Source organism: Schistocerca cancellata, chromosome 1 (assembly GCF_023864275.1).
Source record: "Schistocerca cancellata isolate TAMUIC-IGC-003103 chromosome 1, iqSchCanc2.1, whole genome shotgun sequence".
NCBI classification, from domain to species: Eukaryota; Metazoa; Arthropoda; class Insecta; order Orthoptera; family Acrididae; genus Schistocerca; species Schistocerca cancellata.
Genome location: NC_064626.1, coordinates 731,372,941 through 731,395,868, shown reverse-complemented (window position 1 = coordinate 731,395,868; position 22,928 = coordinate 731,372,941). Strand labels below are relative to the sequence as shown.

The 22,928-nt window shown below is 37.1% G+C and overlaps 1 protein-coding gene and 1 non-coding gene across 2 annotated transcripts; one reads left to right on the top strand and one right to left on the bottom strand.

Moving 5' to 3' along the window:
- Nucleotides 1-803: 803 nt before the first annotated feature.
- Nucleotides 804-4,145, bottom strand: LOC126098984 (craniofacial development protein 2-like). Its single transcript, XM_049910604.1, has 2 exons — nt 3,225-4,145; nt 804-848 (listed from the first exon to the last, which is right to left on the bottom strand). The coding sequence occupies exons 1-2, from the start codon at nt 4,143-4,145 to the stop codon at nt 804-806; spliced, it is 966 nt and encodes a 321-aa protein (XP_049766561.1).
- Nucleotides 4,146-22,544: 18,399 nt separating this feature from the next.
- On the top strand, nt 22,545-22,619 carry Trnas-cga (transfer RNA serine (anticodon CGA)). The gene has a single exon. It is a non-coding gene; the product is annotated as a tRNA-Ser (tRNA).
- Nucleotides 22,620-22,928: the final 309 nt, after the last annotated feature.

Here is a 22,928-nt window from a genome sequence, read left to right as displayed (position 1 = left end):
GATAAATAAGGACTCTGCTGCATAATGAATTTTTATTCATCCTTTTTCTATTACTTATTTCATATTTCAGTAAAATTTAACAATTTGGTCTCCATTTTTAACATCACAATTTCATGGCAGATACTTCACAATATTTTATGTCATTTCAGACTTATAACTTAAAGCATAAATATCTTCTAGCTACTTGCACCATAACTATAATACTACTGATTGTTACACACAAATCAACAACTAATATATCACAGCTCACAGTTCAGAAATATTTTAGTAAAACTATTTTTACTTCCAAAGGGTCTAATACAGTTTACTACTTCTGGTCAGATGTTCTTCAGAATGAATCATACAGATACAAATAATGACAATAGTTATAAGTTATGACTACTACATATAACTAATTTGGTAATAAGTCAAATGTAATTATTATGTACTGTTTCCATTTATGAAAAAATATGAAAATTTTGGTTTTTAGACAACAAAAACAATTTTCATTTGATCACATCATAAATTTAAGGTATCATATACAACAACAAGAGACAGAAATAGGAGCACTAATCATTTCCATTAAATGTTGTAATGGGACATTATCTATTATGTTTTTGATTGGAAACCAAATATGTTGAAGGCCAATTTTAACTAAATCATGTATGCTACAATTCACTGGGAAACTGGCATAAGAAATTTTTTGATAAAAACTTTACATGTTTTTTTATAAGACTGAGAATGCATATAGGACCAACTGAATCATGTACTGCATAAACAGCACTGTATTGCATTGTACTGTAGTTGTTCACATAACATACATTTTACAGATCATCTGATTGTATTGTACAGGAGAACCACTGTTTGAACTATATGAATTATTCATATTTTCACAATTATAAAGACAATTTTATGTAGAAAGAACATGTCTGCCATATATCCCTATGCTACAGATGGGATGTAAAATTTCATTTACTGTAAAAATTACGCTTCTCCTGGAAAGGTGCTCTAAATGGAGAAAGCGTTCTATGCATAGTTAATATTCACAACATGCAGAGTAATACTCATCATCATCATCATCATCATTTAAGACTGATTATGCCTTTCAGCGTTCAGTCTGGAGCATAGCTTCCCTTATACAGTTCCTCCATGATCCCCTATTCAGTGCTAACATTGGTGCCTCTTTTGATGTTAAACCTATTACTTCAAAATCATTCTTAACCGAATCTCGGTACCTTCTCCTCGGTCTGCCCCGACTCCTCCTACCCTCTACTGCTGAAGTCTCTTGGGTAACCTTGCTTCTCCCATGCATGTAACATGACCCCACCATCTAAGCCTGTTCGCCCTGACTGCTACATCTATAGAGTTCATTCCCAGTTTTTCTTTGATTTCCTCATTGTGGACACCCTCCTGCCATTGTTCCCATCTACTAGTACCTGCAATCATCCTAGCTACTTTCATATCCGTAACCTCAACCTTGTTGATAAGGTAACCTGAATCCACCTAGCTTTTGCTCCCATACAACAAAGTTGGTCGAAAGATTGAACGGTGCACAGATAACTTAGTCTTGGTACTGACTTCCTTCTTGCAGACGAGAGTAGATCGTAGCTGAGCGCTCACTGCATTAGCTTTGCTACACCTCACTTCCAGTTCTTTCACTATGTTGCCATCCTGTGAGAATATGCATCCTAAGTACTTGAAACCGTCCATCTGTTCTAACTTTGTTCCTCCTATTTGGCACTCAATCCGTTTATATTTCTTTCCCACTGACATTACTTTCGTTTTGGAGATGCTAATCTTCATACCATAGTCCTTACATTTCTGATCTAGCTCTGAAATATTACTTTGCAAACTTTCAATCGAATCTGCCATCTGTCATCGGCATATGCAAGACTGCTTATTTTGTGTTCACATATCTTAATCTCACCCAGCCAGTCTATTGTTTTCAACATATGATCCATAAATAATATGAACAACAGTGGAGACAGGTTGCAGCCTTGTCTTACCCCTGAAACTACTCTGAACCATGAACTCAATTTACCGTCAACTCTAACTGCTGCCTGACTATCCACGTAAAGACCTTTAATTGCTTGCAACAGTTTGCCTCCTATTCCATAATCTTGTAGAACAGACAATAACTTCCTCCTAGGAACCCGGTCATATGCCTTTTCTAGATCTATAAAGCATAGATACAATTCCCTGTTCCACTCATAACACTTCTCCATTATTTGCTGTAAGCTAAAGATCTGGTCCTGACAACCTCTAAGAGGCCTAAACCCACACTGATTTTCATCCAATTGATCCTCAACTAATACTCGCACTTTCCTTTCAACAATACCTGAGAAGGTTTTACCCACAACGCTGATTAAAGAGATACCTCTGTAGTTGTTACAATCTTTTCTGTTTCCATGTTTAAAGATTGGTGTGATTACTGCTTTTTTCCAGTCTGATGGAACCTGTGCCGACTCCCAGGCCATTTCAATTATCCTGTGTAGCCATTTAAGACCTGACATTCCACTGTATTTGATGAGTTCCGACTTAATTTCATCCACCCCAGCCACTTTATTGCACTGCAATCTATTGACCATTTTTTCCACTTCCTCAAATGTGATCCTATTTCCATCATCATTCCTATCCCATTCTACCTCGAAATCTGAAACATTACTGATCGCATTTTCACCTACATTGAGCAACTCTTCAAAATATTCCCTCCGTCTGCCCAAGGCATCCACAGGATTCACCAGCAGTTTTCCTGACCTGTCCAAAATACCTGTCATTTCCTTCTTACCTCCCTTTCGAAGACTGCTAATTACACTCCAGAATGGTTTTCCAGCAGCTTGACCCACAGTCTCCAACCTGTTTCCAAAGTCTTCCCACGATTTCTTCTTGGATGCTGCAATTATCTGTTTGGCTTTGTTTCTTTCTTCAACATAACTTTCTCTGTCTACCTGAGTTCTGCTATGTAGCCATTTTTGATACGCCTTCTTTTTCCTTTTACAGGCTGCCTTGACTGTATCATTCCACCAAGCTGTTTGCTTCATCCTACTTTTACACACTACTGTTCCAAGACATTCTTTAGCCACTTCTAGTACTGTGTCCCTGTACCTTGTCCATTCCTTTTCCAATGACTGTAATTGACTACATTCAACTAACTGGTATCTTTCTGAGATCGCTGTTATGTACTTGTGCCTGATTTACTTATCCTGAAGTTTCTCCACTCTTATCCTCCTACATATGGACCTGACCTCCTGCACTTTTGGCCTCACAATCCCAATTTCACTGCAGATTAAATAATGATCAGTGTCATCAAAGAATCCCCTGAATACATGTGTGTCCCTCACAGCCTTCCTGAATTCCTGATCTGTTATTATATAGTCAATGACAGATCTGGTTCCCCTGCCTTCCCAAGTATACCGGTGAATGTTCTTATGTTTAAAAAAGGAGTTTGTGATTACTAAGCCCATACTGGCACAGAAATCCAAGAGTTGTTTCCCGTTCCTGTTGGCCTCCATATCCTCTCCAAATTTACCCATAACCTTTTCATACCCCTCTGTTCGATTTCCAATCCTGGCATTAAAATCACCCATGAGCAGAACACTGTCCTTGTCCTTCACTCTAACAACTACATCACTGAGTGCCTCATAAAAACTATCCATCTTGTCTTGATCTGTCCCTTCACAATGCGAATATACTGACACAATCCTAATTTTCTTGCTAGACACTGTCAAATCTATCCACATCAGTCGTTTGTTTACATACCTTATTGCAACTACACTGGATTCCATTTCTTTCCTGATGTAAAGCCTTACACCCCATTGTGCTATTCCTGCTTTGACTCCTGACAGGTAGACCTTGTATTCTCCCACTTCCTCTTCTTTCTCACCCCTTACCCGAATGTCACTAACAGCTAAAACGTCCAGCCCCATCTTACTTGCAGCCTCTGCCAGCTCTACCTTCTTCCCAGAGTAGCCCCCATTGATATTAATAGCTCCCCATCTCATTACCATTTGTTTGCCAAGTCGTATCTTAGGAGTCCCTGGTTTGTCAGTTAGAGGTGGGACTCCATCACCTCCAAAGGTCCGAGGCATTTTGCTCTGATTGTTGCCAGCATCATATTTAAAGTACCAGGGAAGCAGGTTGCTAGCCTTACTTGCCCCGAGTCCCATTGGGTTTTACCCCTAACAGCTGAGGGACTAACCAGTGGATTTGGTAGTCTTTGCCGTATGAGTACAAAGGTGACCACGACTCAGAATATGTCCGAGATGCCCAGCCTTATTCCAAAGTAACTGGTATCCCGACTGTCGGGACCACTTACTTGGCCACTCATATGTTGCCCATGGTTCATGAACTAGGACATGACTAGAGGAACCCACACCATGAACCACGCAGAGCAATACTACAAAATTTTATACATATCATGCAGGGGAGGCTAAGAAAAGGTGGGATGAAGTTTGCTGTTTAGTCTTAGATGATATTAATACAGAGTTACCAAGTTCTACTAACTAACTACCCTTTTTTTTTTGGGTGCCCTTGTCAGACAAAAGTAACACTGTTGTCAGATTTCTTCATAACCACTTTAAAGATAAAATGTACTCCATTATTTTCCCATGTGTGGGAATTCTTTCATGCCATGTGATTGTGATTTTGGTGTTATAAAGAGGAGAATTGCCACATCAGGCAGAATCTATTCACTGAATGAATAAAACAGGAACAACCAATTCACTGTTAAAGTGGTACAGATAGCAGACATTTCTGATTTTCATAATTGGTGGACCAGTACTTCAAAATATCAATATTTTCATTGAAGTCTGTGGGAACTGGAATGAAAAAGGTGAAAAAGCAACATTCCATGTAAGTAAATTTTTGGTCTTTCTATACAAGGAGGTGCATGTCATAGGAAGGAACTTCTTTCGTGGACTGCTTGTTTATAATTTTAAACTGTTACTTTCTACAGTCAACTGTACATTGTTGTCATGTGCTCTTGCTTATCTACTGGGCTATGTGGAAGTAAATGAGAAAAAACTAGCTGACTTGATGAAACTTCAATCATACATACCAACAGAATATCCTGGCTTTTGTGATGTTGATAAAGTTCTGTACATAGATGTGTTATTTTTTATGCTATCATGTTTTACTGAATTTCTAACAGTGTCTCTTTATAAAGTAACAGAAATATCATAAAATTATTAACTTTTTATTTTAAAAAAGTTATGTTCTGTGTAGAAATTTGTGTGTCATAAACAATAGTAAGTTTTTGTTACTGAGAACAGCTGACATAGGATAAGAATAACAGGTTCTGTAATCTGCCATCAGTTTAAAACTTATCTATAGTAAGAAGTAAGGTTTATAAACTCAATCCAGGCAATTAGAACCAATTCTGTGCTCTAAGTTATTACTGTTTGGTTCAGAAACAGCAAATCTCTATCACTTTGAAAAATTTCTGTAGGATTTTTTATTGGTCTCATGTTATTAAATAAGATATAAAAAAAATTGCATTCAGCAACAGGTTTTAAAAAATTCATAGTTCTTTTCCCTAGATTATCACTTACTGAAGGTTTATTTTTCATTTCCTGGGAATTGTCACTGAGTGAGAAGTGTTATTTCAGAAATAAAAGATTCAGCTACATTGGCCACAAAATGGAAACCACTGTGAAAATCAAAGATGTCACAGGCCAATGATGGTAAGACTTTTTTGCTTGAAATACTTTATTCTTACGTTTCTTAGGGTGGGAATTCCAGATACGATACTTAAAAAACTGTATCACCCATCATTTCTTCACATTTTACAGTTAAATTTATTAAATTATGCTATTTTTTAAAGAATTTAACAGCTTTTATGTAGTTAAAATAATTTAAAAGGGAGGTGTAATGAGTGTAGATGACATTGGTAACACTGCTGAGAAACATTTGCTGGTGGAAAAGGCCGATTTTATTTTTGTGTTAACAGATGGTGCTTTGTTTACTGTCAGCCTAACCTCAGTTTCCCATTTCCTGTACCTGTACTCAGTACAATGTCTAATCGTGGTTGTAAAAGCTCTGCTGACAGTTTTTGTTATATTTGTGGTGAATTTGTGATTACAACACACCAAAGAAACATTACAGACTTTGTGAAAAAGGTTTATCTATCATACTTTAGATCTAAACTTGGTGATCAAGATAACTCTTGGACGCTGCATAAGGTATGCTATGGGTGTGTTGAAGATCTGAGAAAAAAAAAAAAAAAAGGTAATTAGCTACCCTAACCTTCCGGCCACCACCTGACCAGTAGGGCATGGTGTAGATTTGCAACCCCCCAGATGATTTAAATTCTATTCCAACAGAAGTATTTTCTGATGTACAATCTGATTTACATGAACCAGATGATAATGAATTCCACTGTAATACAGAAAGTCTAGAGCCCAAATTCTTTACTCAGATATCTACATCTACATACATACTCCACAATCCACCATACAGTGCGTGGCGGAGGGTACCTCATACCACAACTAGCATCTTCTCTCCCTATTCCACTCTCAAACAGAATGAGGGGAAAATGACTGCCTATATGCCTCTGTACGGGCCCTAATCTCTCTCACCTTATCTTTGTGGTCTTTCCGCAAAATATAAGTCAGACCGAGCTTAACGATTTGATTAGGGATCTGGGCTTAATGGAAAAAAAAAAAATCTGAATTGTTGGCTCTAGATTAAAAGAAAAGAACTTATTGGCAGTTGGAACCAGCATATACATGTATATAAAGAGAGAGCAGCAATTTTTCAAGTTTTTTCAGCAAGAAGGTGATTTAGTGTACTGCTCAGACATCCCCGGTCTGATGAATGAGTTTGGTATTGAATACAAAAAGGAAGACTGGAGACTGTTTATTGATCCATCCAAAACTAGTTTAAAGGCTGTTTTATTACATGTATGCAAGTATGCATCTGTACCTGCTGGACATTCTGTACATATGAAAGAAAGCTATGAAAACCTTGAAATAGTGCTAAATAAAATGGGCTATTCTGCTCATGGTTGGACGATATGTGGCGATCTAAAAGTAACATGCATACTCCTTGGTCAGCAAGGTGGCTTTGTCAAATTTTCATGTTTCTTGTCTGAATGGGTCAGTAGGGCTAGGGATAAACACTGGTGCAGAAAGAACTGGCCTGTGGGGGAGTCTTTAAAACCTGGTGAGAAAAACATCTACGCAAAAACCTTGTAGATTCAATAACCATACTCCTACCACCTCTACATATAAAGTTAGGTCTGATGATAAAACAGCTTGTAAAGGCTTTGCCTAAAGATGGACCATGTTTTAAGTATCTCTGCCAAAAGTTTCCACACCTTTCCGAAGCTAAATTAAAAGAAGGCATCTTTGTTGGACCTGACACTAGAAAATTGATGTTTGGTGTTAACTTTGAATCCACAATGACCTTAAATGAAAAAGAAGCATGGGTATCAGTCAAGAAAGTCATTAAAAAGTTCTTAGGACATGAAAAAGATGCAGAATATGTTTCTATTATAGCTATGATATTAAAGAAGTTTAAAACTTTACGATGTTCAATGAGCCTGAAAGTCCACTTTTTGAACAGTCACCTTGATTACTTCCCAGACAATATGGGAGATGTTAGTGAAGAGCAAGGAGAGTGTTTTCACCAGGACATTAAAGTGATGGAGAAACGTTACAAAGGCCACTGGAACACCAACATGATGGGGGACTACTGTTGGTCACTTCACCGAGAAGTTCAGCAAGCGACTCATTGTAGAAAAAGCTACACAAGAAGCTTCAAAGAAGAAAGAGAAAGAAAATACAAACTAATTCCAGCTGACAAGTGAAACCTCTATTAACACATATCATTGTTTTAAGTAGCTTACTGTAAATACAAACCATGCTTATGTTGCAGTAAAGCGTTTCATTAATTTCCCCATTTACTGCATAGCACAGGATTAGAGACTTCAAGGGTTCTGTGATAAACTTGGCTGTGACTTCCTAGATTTGTGCTTTAGAGTTGAGATTATGATGTTTCCCATAAATTGATCAGGTGTGCACCACACAACAGAGGCTGCTACTCATGTAGCTGACTGTGTTGAGATGAACCCAAGTGTTTAATGGATTAGGTAACACTCCATCTATTCCAGATAATGTCTGCTGTACAGGCCACAGAAGTGTCAATGTAAGACCCAAAGAAATACTCCCTACAGATGACAATATTAAAATCCAAGTCATTAAGTACCAAGGGATTCACAGCATATGATGACGTTCTCTGCTTTATCTCTTCGTTGATTGTCCTCAGTGTCGACGTACTGGCCAAAAAATGGGTTGAAGTGCAGCTACTGTCTACTGTAAATGATGTAGCTGACAGATGCACAGTTGCATTTCACAGTCTTTTACTTTCACTGTTCACAACCCCCAATATTACACAGTTATATGGTCAGTGCACTATTGTTTAACTTTCGATAAGCCTCATTAATAGGTTGCAGGTGAACATTCACATACTGCTACAATAGTTTACTGTTGAACATCTATGAGCAGTAAAAACCTAACCACAAAGTTCACATTTCTTGAAGAATAGAAAGGTAAGTATGGAACAGACACTGTCATTGCTTTAACACATGGCCTATTGGTGCAACACTTATTTCACTGTTAAGTTGTTGCATTGTTGTCACTCTAACCAACTCAGGTTCCTCGTCTGAAACTTAGTGGTGGACTGGCTGTCTTGTGACCAATAATTGGGCCCTTATATGTCCTCACAATAATAGGGGTCGAAACTACACATTGTTCGAAGTTAAATTTACAGAAATTACAATTCAAACTTAACTCATTATATTAACTGCATACATTGAAAAATTCTGTCTTTTTGACAATTTCTTCTACTACAAGGGTTAAGCCGAATTATTTGCTTGAATCATGATGTTAACGAATATAGTTATGCAGACAATACTTTTGACAAAACTGTTAATTACTTTGTAATTAATTAAGGGCTGGCTTTGCTAACATGTTTTTGAATAGAGCCAAATAGATCCTTCAAGATTACTATTAGTTGTTCCCCCAAATGTTTATAATTAGTACAGAATTTGTATTTGTTTATACATCAACAATATAGTTTAAGTTACAAAAAATTACTGATTTCACCCTCTAATGAAAGTTGCTAACTAGTAATGGTCAAAATAAATTAGAAAGTCAATTGCATACATAAAACTAAGCACAAAATTAGATCTGGTCATATATTCCTTAAAATTGAGGGCCAGTCTTTCTCTTTTATGAAAATGCAGAAATATATGCACGTATGTTAATGGTAATTAGTTAAAAGTGAAAAATGAATTCTAATGAGGCAGATAGCAAAACAAGAGGGGAACCAAAAATATCCTGGCTTGCTTCGTCACATCACCCCCTCATTGGATTGGCCAGATAGATATTGCAATTGGCTAACTGGGCAATTCAATGACCACAAGTGACCCCAGAAATTGGGTTTAAAATCTACACACAAAAAATATTACATAAGAAATCTTATCAAAACTACAGTACATAGGTTTTTTTCAAACTTATACTTGTATCAACTGGCCATATGAAAATCTCCATACAAAATATTTACATACAGTTCATCGTACATTTACACAAAATATCTACAAGTTATACTTTTTAAAAAAAAATAGGCATCTTTATCATAAGAGATGTCCTTTTTGGGTAAGCGAAGATTAAATTTTAAAACACATACCACTTTGTACAAGTTCTGTCTTGCTAAACAAAATAAATCCTCATGGTTTGCAAAAAACTTCACAAGTACTTTCACACTTTTAATGATCTTTAACACACTTTCTCACCAAGCTGTCCATGCCTTCAACAGGTCCAAATGGCAGATAGGCAGGAAATGCACTGCGATCAGTTCCCTTGGAGGTGGTTCTCCTCCACCACAGTACATGAAAAAGTCAGACAAAATATCCTACTTTGGTACACTTATTTTTACTTCTAACTTAAGTATAAGGAAAAATATGTTTAACACTAATGGCAAATGAAAGTCATTACATCATAAATACATTACACAGTTCTCATAACATTACAATACTTAGCACTAAAATTGACTATAGTATGAAAGGTGTGGACTAGTAAAAATTTAAAATCAAATCACATTACACTGAAAACATTACTCTTAAGTCATAACTCTGTCTGAAACTGGTTAAACTTGAAAGACTTTTGTTTCTTTCCCACTTGCAAAATATCACGTTAGTGTCTAAAATATGTGCATTACCTCTAGCAAAACTCAATATGTGCAATAGCATAGATTTGCTAATCATTACTTTACAAAAAAAGAATAGAGTCACCATCACATAACTTAACTACTACTCAAATCAAGAGAGAACTACTCTCATTCAACCAGAAAATTAAATCCTCACAAAATCACAAAATGATACCAAAAAGTTGACTTGTCAGAAATATTCACGTCAGCTTAGCACCACAGTTATCAGTTATTCAGAAAAATTATTGTTCTTCATTCCATTATTACCACATCAAGCTCATAATTCCTCAGAACACAAATAGAAGATTTCTGATAACGTATAGATCCAGTGATGCAGCATTATATGACTAAGTTACTGCTCTTTCTGTTAAATTCTCATTCCCAGCTGCAATGTCATGATTTGCACAATTTACACAGTACCCAATGTTGCCTACTTCACAATTTGATCATCAATACAGTTACACCACATTTGCTTGCATACAGTTATCTTTTTCATTGCTCAAGCATGTCTGTCAGCTCCATTATTTTACTTACATTTCTTACCTCTTTAACTAGTGGAACGCATTCTCAAAAAATGTCCCTACTACAGAGCCAGGCTCCCCAACCATTAAGACCCTAATATTATTCATTATTTTATTCCTTCATCATTACTTCATTATGTAACAAACAAACACCTGCTCTGCTTATCTAATGCAAAACTGATTCTACTGAAAAACACCCCACCATAACAGATCCTTGTGCTAAGCAAACTTAACTCTCATTACTGATAGACAAAATTATCACTAAGAAAAACTATTATTTGTTTGACATTCTATCTGGAAGGGCAATATACATACAAACCTTGCTTATTCTTTCCACACACATTTCTCCAGGCAACTATGTGTAAAGTTGGAATTCCTTAATGTTAGAAAAGGCTGTATCATGACACACTTCTATAGGTAGATAGTTATCTCAATATACTGATGGCATTGAACACAAACACTTCTATTATAACACAATTAATATTAAGATCTTGTATTTCAGATGGTTTTTTACTGCAAATTGATGCTGCTGCTACATGCATGAGCTGATCACTTCAGATGTTAATTATCCTCCACATATGCTAACACCTTTCATTTTCAGTTTACCTTACCTCTTTGTTTGACAGAAATTCTTTAACCATGGTATCAATTTATTTTCTTCAATCCTCTTATGATTCTATTACTTATAACTAACACAACATAATATACATATACAAACAAATAACACTAGAGAAACCTTTGCGAAAATATTTCTAACTAAAGAATCCTACTGTACCAAATCAAATGACAGTCAAAGATAGAATAATTCTGATTCACTTATAAACTACAGTCAGGATAAGAGAAGAGTATGACTGCCTCAGGAAACATGAAAAATGAGACAAACAGCTGGCGTAAGCATTATCACCACATAATGAATCCAACACAGAATGTTGAACCCCTTACTTGCTCATTGCACAAGAAATTAGTCCCAAATTTTACATAAATGCTGAGATTTTGAATTACCAAGAAACTGTATATCAACAGCTGTCTTGCCAATTTCACAGTTAATAGTATCTCTTGCTTCACACTCTTTAGCAAGTTACCAGTAGCAGCAACAATTTTTATTCCAGAAACATGAATCACTACTGTACCCTCTGAGTTCTTTATAGATTCAAGAAATGCCACTGTCCAGTAAACACTTAACATGTGTACCCTGTACACTTGCTGTTATTACAGAGTGACACACTTCCTTTTTACTTGCCATGTGATCTTGTTCATACAACAAATCATCAGTCTTTTCCCTGGAAAAAGACCCACTGTCACTTTCTCTACATTTTAGATTTTGTACTTCTTCCACCTTTTCTCCATTTCAGTCAATTTTGAATCAACATTTTCATTTACATTTACCAGTTTTTCTTCTACCACTACTGCACACTGGGGCTACCTCAGTTTCTGAATCCTGTTTAATCTGATCGATTTGGTTCTCAAGTTTAACCCTATTTTCAGCACATTGTTTCTCAAAAACCTCCACCTTCCTACTATTGTCATCACAAAGTTTCTCTCTCTCTTCTACACATTTACTAGTCAAAGTTAATTTGTCATTAGTATAATCACAATCTTTAACTACTGCATCAAACTTCTTATTTAATTCTGAAAGATTAAAGCTGACTACCTGAATCTCCTTTTTTTATTACTTTCTTCAGTTCATCCTATTTTTCACCCTACTAATGTCTTCAACGTACTCATATTACTCAAACAACTCATCATAATTTCCATTAACATCACTTCCAAATTTCTATCTGCCATAAACTGTTACCCTTGCTGACTTTCACTACTAGGTTCCTCCTCCTTAACCTTAATGATCTCACCCACTTCAGTACTGTTTTCATCCATTTCACTCACCTTGCCACACAATGTAGATGACACTTTTATCATTTCATCTACAATAGGACTCTTGTCCCCACCATTGAAAGTTACATTAATGTTTGATTTATAATCATCTACAGAACCAGTCCCACTTACGTCTTTCTGTTCATTTAACAACTTAACCACTACAGCTTTGTTTTCAGTCATACTGTCTTGTTCGTTAACTTCACTCATTATGTATCACTTAATACAAAACAGCTTTTGCAATGAATTACCTTGTTTTTAATTACTTGTCTGCTGTCACTCTGCTGCGGTTGTTGTCTCTACTCATCGTCTGCTGCAAGTTGCAATTCTCTCGGTGATGTGTCTTGCTTATCTCGGTTAGCTGTGTCCACCTGCATGCTGATTGGCAGCTCCTGTACTCATTGGCTGCTTCCATAGAACCTGCTCACTGTTTGGCTGCTGCACCTTCTTCATTATGAAACTGCATCGCTGATTGGCTGTATCATCTCTTCCATTTAAAACAGTACTGTAAACCACTCGAGTTCACATTTCATTGACAAATTTTGTGAGTTCCATTTTATTGTGTCCACATACAATAGTCCTCATCCGGGGCACCACATGTGACAATGTTCCCTGCTTTATCTCTTCATTGATTGTCCTCTGTGTCAACATACTGGCTAAAAAATGGGTTGTGGAAGTGCAACTACTGTCTACTGTAAATGATGTAGCCGACAGGTGCACAGTTGTGTTTCACAGTCTCTTACTTTCACTGTTCACAACCCCCAATATTATTACACTGTTATATGGCCTCTGCACTATTGTTTAACTTTCTAAGGAGGCAGATGGCAAAACAAGAGGGGAAGTAAAAGTTATCTCAGCTTGCTTCATCGCAAGCAGAGTGCCAGAGTTTGATATGCTTGCAAAAAAATTAGGAGCTTATATTATGCTAGGTTCAGAAAGCTGCTTAAAACCAGAGGTTGATGCCAGTGAGATATCTGGGAAAAATTTAAGCCTATATTGAAAAGATAGGCTAATGATAAATGGAGGTGGTATATTGATTGCAGTAAACAAAAAAACTTGAAAACACAAAGACAGAAATTGAAACTGCATGCAAATTCTAAGGCTTACATTCAAACTCATATAAAAACATTGTCAACAATTGATATACAGTACTACACAGTCATTTCTTATAGGAATGCTTAAAATTAAACACATTTCATTAATTATTATACATTGTCAAAAAATTCCTGTAAAGGATTTTTTAACTTACTTATCTGTGGCTTGGGCCTTAGTGACCATGTGCCTGCTCCACACTCCTCCACCATTGTTCCCAGTTGCGAGCCTCCTGCCACCACTTGCCCACTCCTAGTCCCATGTCCTCAGTGTCCTTGTCAATATTGTCCTTCCATCTTGTCCACGGTCATCCCCGGTACGTCTTTCCAGCTACACCTCCCAGAAACACATCCCTCCATTCATCCTTGCTACATCTCCAGCCCAGGTTAATCTTCTTCTTATTCTTTTTATAATGTCAGGCTGTGTGTAAAACTCTTTTCATTCTTGGTTTTTTTGAATTCTCCATTAATCTATTTGCGAATCTATCACAGGACCATATATTTTTTGGAGCATTTTTCATTCGAAAACAAGTAGTTTCTCTTCATCTGTACTCCTAAAGGTGAGGCTTTCACAACCGTACATAACCACTGTCATAATCATACTTTGGTACAGCCTAATGTTAAAACTTCTTGACAGGGATCTTTTCTTCAGCAGATCCTGAAGTCTGAAGTATGCTCTGTTGCCTCCAGCAATTCTTGCATTTATTTCAATTTTGCAGTGGTTCTGATCACTGGAAAGACTACCAAGCTATTTGAAAATATTTGACCATTTGAATCGGAAGCTGTCCACTGTGAGTGGGTCCCCATATCTTGCTGACTTGCTCAGGACCATGTATTCTGTCTTATCTTTACTGACTTGCAGGCCTTCCCTCCTGGAAATCCTGCAGTACAAGCCTGACATTCTTCTGAGCTCTCCTCTAGTACCGCTGATTCGGATTATATCATCCACACATGCCAGTCAAATCATTGACATGTTGTCTAGGGGTATTCCAATGAGGTCAGTTTTCATAAATTCCTGGTCTATTTTTTGTAGCACAAGGTTGAATAATATATGGAAGAGGGCGTCTCCCTGTCTGAGCCCATTTCGAACTTCGAACTGTTCTGATAGACTGGTACTTGTCTGCACTTTACTGAGTGTTTGTTCTAGACACATTGTCACCAAGCAGATTATTTTAGATGGAAACTGAAATTCCTTTAGTACTCTGATTATACTACCCCTGTGTACACTGCCATAGGCTTTTTTGAAGTCAATGAAGAGCATGTGCATGTCTGTATTATATTCCCAACATTTTTCTGTTGTTTGATGTAGGGTAAATAGGTGGTCTACTGTTGGTGTTTTGTGTCTAAACCCACATTGGTAGTCTCCTACAGCTTCTTCATCAAGTGATAGTATCCTATTTAGGAGGCATAGAGGTAGTACTTTATAGCTGACATCTAGCAAAGATATTTCCCTGTAATATACCAGGGGGTCATGCTTTTTCAGTAATGAACAGATGATCGCCATTTTCCAATCTTCTGTAGACTTTCTTGCTCCCAGACCTTCCATATGAGGCTTGTCATGGTTCTTACAAGGTATGATCCTCTAATTTTTATGAGCTCTGCAACAATTTGGTCTACCCCGGCTAGTTTGTTTAATTTTTTGAGTATTTGTGTAATTTCATATTCAGTGGGAGTAGTCACATCTGTGTCCACAGTTTGTGAGGACTCAAAAGAAAGAAGTTCTGTGGGGTCTTCGCAATTTAGGAGTTGGGAGAAATATTCTGCCCATCTTTGCCCTATCTCTTTTCCATTCACTATTATTCTTCCCTTTTCATCTTTAATCAACTGTTCTTTCTTTACATACTTTTTGGTTCATTTCTTAACATTTCGATATGTTTGTCTAGTCCTGTGGTGAGTGAGATCCTCCCCCACCTCATTAAGTATGTCACTGTAATATTTCCTTTTTTCCTGTCTAAGAACTGTCGATGTTTTTTTCCTTATTCAGGTGAAGTTCTCTTTTAGTTGTACATTGTTCGTGTTTTCTAACCACTCCTTTCTAACTCTCTTTATTTCCCCAATTTTTCTTTCACATACCTGGTTAAACCATACCCAGATAGGATTCTTTTGTTTTCCCAAAACTCTTGCAGCTGCTTCATTCAGGGTGGTTTTGATTTTTGTCCAGTCTTCATTTATGTTATTGTGACCAGACTTCATTTGTTCTACATTTGTTATCTTCCCAGCTAGTTCTGTCACAAACTGTTTCTTTCCTTCTGGCTCCTTTAACAAATTTACATTATAGATTACCCTTTTGGTCATTCTCTCTGTGACTTTCTTAAATTTTACTGTCATTTTAGCTATTACTAGGAAATGATCAGTGTAACAGTCTGCACCTCTGTATGACTTGGTGTCCTTGATGCAATTTTTAAAACGTTTTTGGATACATTCATGATCTATTTGGTTCACAGTTTGGCCACCAGGTGATATCCATGTCCCCTTATGAATATTGGTACTAGATATGCATAAGTTGTGATCTGTAGCGAATGTAATCAAACGGCTATCATTGTCATTACTTTTTTATGTAAACTGGCATTTCCAATGACAGGCCTGTAAGGACAGAAAGAACTATTCAAAATATGGAGTTTTAGCTGCTTTTTGAATTTAGTCTTATCCTCAATGACTGATTTAACATGAACTAGAAGTTTATTGTATACTTTTATGCTTGAATAGTGCACTCCTTTCTGTACCATTCTGAGAGTTTTTGTATATTTGTGAAGATCATGTTTACTTCTTGTATCATGTTTACTTCTTGTATCTTGATTTTGATATTCACTGTTTGTCCTGTGCATTGTATGACTACTGTTCACAAAGCACATTAGTCAAAAAATGTATTGTCTTGGCATGGTGAGGATACTCAGTTGTTTGAATATGTTTCTTCAAGAGCATCTAAGGTACATTCTACCCATAATTCTGATGGCTCTCTTCTGTGCAATGAAGACTTTATTTGCTCATGACTAGTTTTCCCAGAACGTGATACATGTATCATAAGCTAATGGAAATATCCAGAATATGCAGCTGTAATTGTTTCCAAGTCACAAACAGATGAAATTGAGCAAATGGCAAATGCGGCTGAATTCAGTCTTTTACATAGGTTGATGAAGTGAACTGATCATTTTAGGGTGCTGTTCATGTGTAATCGCAGGAATCTGGAAGACTCAACTCCCAATTTTTTTTGGTCACTACATTTTATTTCAATGTTTTCTTGGTTTTTGTTTGTTGTTTGTAACTGAATGAGTTGAGCCTTGTTAACATTGGGGGGCAGACTATTGGAAGTGAACCAGTCTAGGGCTACTTCAAATGTAGTGATCGCACAGTTCTCTAAACTGCAATTTGGTACTTTCTCTGTCATAATCATTGTGTCATCTGCAAATACAGTGAAGTGTGCTTTTTGTGTCATACACCATGGCAGATCATTCATAAAAATTAGGAAAAGTAAGGAAACAAGCACTAAGTCCTGTGGTCTCCACATTTTACTGTGCCCCTGTCACAGCAGGCAGGTTCCACTGCAGAATTATTCAGTACTACCTTCTGCCTTCTGTCATCTAGATTGATTCGAGCCAAATCCCTACTTCACCATAAAGCCATAGTATTCAGCATTCATAAGTAGAGTTTTGTGATCTACACAGTCAAATACTTCAGACAGTTCACAGAAGATTCCAACTGGTGACATTTTATTGTTTATGGATTCATGGAGTTGGTTGACAAATGAAAAATGGTGTGTACAGTTGCAATACCCTTTTGGAATACATATTTATTTTTAAGAAGGATGTTGTGTTTATTAAGATATCCATGATTCTCATGAACTAGGATTTTAGAAAGACTTGTTAGCAGTTAAATTGGCTGGTAGTTGGAAACCTCAGCTTTAATACCTTTTTTGAACAGTGGCTAAACAACTGCATATTTGGGTCTATTGAGGAGAGTACCTTGACTTATAGACTCATTAAATAAGTGACAGAGAACCCTCAAGAACAAATCTGCAGCAGTGCTTCAGCATCTCTATAGATATATTATCCATGCCAGTGGAAATTTATTTTTCATTTGGCTTATTACCTTCTCAATCTCATTGGTTGTAATATAAGATAAATGCATCTCTATTCTGTATTGCTTTGTGGAGAAGGTTCATGACTTCATTCATAGATCCTTTACAACCAGTTTGATCTGCCATTGTCAAAAAATGAATGTTGAAAATATTTGCAACTATATCATCTTCATTTACCATGCTTCCCTTATGATACACTCCGATACTGCCTGTATTTTCTTAAATTTTTCGTGTCTCCCTTTTGAACATCTTCCAAATAGTTTTTATTTTATTATTTCAGCTGTCAATTTCAGATCTGATACACATGTTCTTGGATTTTATTTACATGTTTCAGGATTCTACAGTATGATTTGTAGTGCTCCCTATCCTGAGGTTTGTTAGAATTTGTGAGTGAAACATAAAGCATTCTCTTTGTGATAAAGGATGTTTTGATACCCTTAGTGAACCATTGTTTCCTGTAAGGTTGGTACTTTTTGGACTTCTATTAGGAAATATAGTTTCAAAAAGTGTAACAAATTCATTCAGGAATAGGTTCAATTTTTCATTGACATTTTTTGCTTTATATTCTGTATCCCATTCTGCTGCAAATGTCTGCTGAAGGTTTCTAGATTTTCACTGTTTATTAATCTAAAAGGTCTATTGATAAAACTACTCTTGTTAGCATGATTTACATCATGCATTTTTAACAGCTGCCCATCATCGTTAGAAAGGCCACTTATGATTTGTGTTACACATATGTGATCAATTCTGCTACTGTCTACAAAGATATTGTCAATCAGACTTGTACAATACTTTATCACTATTGTGGGAAAATCAAAAACTGCCCTTGGATTAAAAGACCCCATTACATTCTCAAAATCTGTTTTCTTTACTACAAGAAAGAAAATTTACATTAAAGTTGCCAAGCACAATAATTTATTTGGTTTTCAGAGCAGGCATATTAAAAATGATTCTACTTGTTTCAGGAACATACTAAGCTTTCCTGGGGGAGCTCTGAAAGCTGTAACCACATAGATAGGCAGAGTACTAACATAGAGTTAGATTAGATTAGATTAGATTCAGTTTTCATTCCATAGGCCCAAAAAATAAGATGATTCTCATGACTGTAGTACATGTCAGAAAATATAACATGAAAACGTAAAACATTTGAATATAATACTTACTACCCTGATCATTTGTCAGGAGGTTGTCAAAATAGGTGATTACAATGCGATAAACTGGAACAGCTAATATTTACAGAATTAACACACAGTCAGAATGAAACATTGTTATGCACTATTAATAAATTTATCATACACAAAATACCTAATCATGACTGTTGTGACCAAGTGCTGTCAAAACTGAAATCTAACAGCTATTTTTACTTAAGCTGGCTTATCAGTCTCTTTTAAGATATTCATCTACAGAGTAAAAGGAGTTACCTATAAAAAAAGTCTTTCAAACTCTGTTTAAACTGTGCCTTATCTGAAACCAAGTTTTTAATGGTTGCTGGCAATTAATTGAAAATGTGTGTTCCTGAATATTGGATCACATTTTGGACCAAGGTAAGTGATTTTAGGTCTTTATGTAGATTGTTCTTACTCCTAATGTTGATACTATGTATTGAGTTATTGGTTGGAAATAGAGATACATTACTTGCAACAAATTTCATTAAGGAATAAATATACTGAAAAGCAGTGGCTAGAATACAAAGTTGCTTGAACAGGTTTCTACATGATGTTCTTGAATTTACAGCACAAATGATTCTTATCAAGTGCTTTTGCTCTCTAAAAACGTTTGCTCTGTTTGATGAGTTACCCCAGAATATGATCCCATATGACATGATAGAATGAAAGTAAGCAAAGTATGCAAGTTTTTTTTATATTTATATCTCCTACAATTAACATCATTCACACTGCAAATACAGACTTGTTTAGACACTTAAGCAATTCTGTGGTATGCCCTTCCCAACTGAATTTATTATCGAGTTGTAATCCCAGAAATTTAACGCTGTCAAACTCTTCGATCTGCATGTCTTCATATGTTATACACATGCTGGAAGGAAATCTCATACAGGTTCCGAACTGCATATAGTGGGTCTTCTCCAAGTATAATGACAGTGAATTAGCTTTAAACTATTTATTAATGTCAGTGAAAATTTGATTAGCAGCTATTTCTAAATCTGTACTTGACTTGCTACGTATTGCAATGTTTGTATCATCTGCAAACAAAATAAACTTAGCATCTGGCAATGTAGCAGACGAGAGGTCATTAATGTACACAAGAAAAAGCAATGGACCCAAGATGGAACCTTGAGGAACACCACATGAAATTACTTCCCAATCAGATGAAGACTGGCTGCTTGTTGTTGTGGTCTTCAGTCCAGAGACTGTTTGATGCAGCTCTGCATGCTACTCTATCCTGTGCAAGAGTCTTCATCTCTCAGTACCTACTGCAACCTACATCCTTCTGAATCTGTTTGTTGTATTCATCTCTTGGTCTCCCTCTACGATTTTTACCCTCCACGCTGCCCTCCAATACTAAACTCGTGATTCCTTGATGCCTCAGAATATGCCCTACCAACCAATCCCTTCTTCTAGTCAAGCTGTGCCACAAATTTCTCTTCTCTCCAATTCTATTCAGTACCACCTCATTAGTTATATGACAAACCCATCTAATCTTCAGAATTCTTCTGTAGCACCACATATTGAAAGCTTCTATTCTCTTCTTGTCTAAACTATTTATCGCCCACGTTTCACTTCCATACATGGCTACACTCCATACAAATACTTTCCGAAATGACTTCCTGACACTTAAACCTGTACTCAATATTAACAAATTTCTCTTCTTCAGAAACGCTTTCCTTGTCGTTGCCAGTCTACATTTTATATCCTCTCTACTTCAACCATCATCAGTTATTTTCCTCCCCAAATAGCAAAACTCATTTACTACTTTAAGTGTCTCATTTCCTAATCTAGTTCCTGCAGAGTCACCCGATTTAATTCGACTACATTCCATTATCCTCATTTTGCTTTTGTTGATGTTCATCTTATATCCTCCTTTCAAGACACTGTTCATTCTGTTTTGCTGCTCTTCTAGGTCCTTTGCTGTCTCTGACAGAATTACAATGTCATTGACGAACCTCAAAGTTTTTATTTCTTCTCTATGGATTTTAATTCCTACTCCGAATTTTTATTTTGCTTCCTTTACTGCTTGCCCAATATACAGATTGAATAACATCTGACTGCTTACCGCACAGGTATTTTTCAATGATACCCATTGTTTCCTATTAGATAGTTAAGACTCAAACCATTTCGCAGCATTGCCGGCGACACCATAATATTCTAATTTACTTAAGAGAATGCTGTGGTTCACACAGTCAAAGGCTTTTGGCAGGTCACAGAAAATGCCAGTAGCTTCTAATTTATTATCCAATGATGATGATGAGTGTATGGCATTGGTGCCCGGGAGACGGTTCGGCCGCCGCTCCACATGTTCTTTAACGCCATTATGGCGACTTGCTAGTGAATGAGGATGAAATTATGATGAAAGACACAACACCCAGTCATCTTGAGGCAGAGAAAATCCCTGACCCCGCCGGGAACCGAGCCCGGGACCCCATGCGCAGGAAGCAAGAACGCTACCGCAAGACCGCGAGCTGTGGACTATTATCCAAATCTCACTGTAAGCGTAAATAGCTTTCTCTGTATCAGAACCCTTAAGAAATTTAAACTGTGACTTGGACAAGTCAAGCCTCAAAATGTTGATCAACACAATAATTTATTATATGGGTAGACTTGTGCACTACATTATTTTTGACATACCTTATTACTCCACCTTTATCTATTGAATTCCTAATATAGTAAGCTGCTTTGTTGTACTTATGTACTTGCATAACCTCAATCCTTTCCTTCAAATGCCTATGGGCATTCTTTATTGCATTATTGTCATTAATGCAAACAGACGAATGGTCCAGTTTGTTTTTAGACCCATTATATTGTGGTGAAAAATACGAAGTCTGTCACCTCCTAAACTCTTCGTTCTGATGCCATGTTTTGTTCTAAATTGCAATTAGAGATTGTAGGAAGTGTACCTGGAGGTTTCTGACTTAAGCTGGTCCTGGAACTCAGGCCAGGTACCAAAAATCCTGTCAAGCTATGTGTTTACTGGTTCTTGTGCTTCTTCTGCTTGTCTCTGTTACTGCTGATGATGGGGATGACACATCAGGTGATGATGGGGCTTGTACTGCTGAAGATTGTGGGGCGACTACTACTGATGAAAGGTCTTGATCCACTGATGGAAGTTCAGCGGCCGATGAAGTATCTGATACTGCTGCTGAAGAATGCAAGGGAACAGTAGTTGTATGTTTGATGGCTACATTTTAGATTCCACGATCACTGTTACTGCACCAGAATTTTGTGTGATAGTTATCCTGCTGATTCTTTCATTTTTTATACAGGTATGATTGGGTCTTCTACATGTGCCACTGCTGGCAGGGGAATTGGGATGATGTTTACTTTACTTGTTGACAGAACAGCTTGGTAGAGCACTTGCCCGCGAAAGGCAAAGGTCCCGAGTTCGATTCTCGGTCCGGCACAAAGTTTTAATCTGCCAAAAAGTTTCATATCAGCGCACACTCCGCTGTAGAGTGAAAATTTCGTTCTAGAAACATCCCACAGGCTGTGGCTAAGCCATGTCTCCGCAATATCATTTCTTTCAGGAGTGCTAGTTCTTCAAGGTTCACAGGAGAGCTTCTGTAAAGTTTGTAAGGTAGGAGACGAGGTACTGGCAGAAGTAAAGCTGTGAGGACGGGGCGTGAGTCGTGCTTGGGTAGCTCAGTTGGTAGAGCACTTGCCCGCGAAAGGCAAAGGTCCCGAGTTCGAGTCTCGGTCCGGCGCATAGTTTTAATCTGCCAGGAAGTTTCATATCAGTACACACTCCGCTATAGAGTGAAAATTTCATTCTAGAAACATCCCCCAGGCTGTGGCTAAGCCATGTCTCCGCAATATCATTTCTTTCAGGAGTGCTAGTTCTGCAAGGTTCGCAGGAGAGCTTCTGTAAAGATTGTAAGGTAGGAGACGAGGTACTGGCAGAAGTAAAGCTGTGAGGACAGGGCGTGAGTCGTGCTTCGGTAGCTCAGTTGGTAGAGCACTTGCCCGCGAAAGGCAAAGGTCCCGAGTTCGAGTCTTGGTCCGGCACACAGTTTTA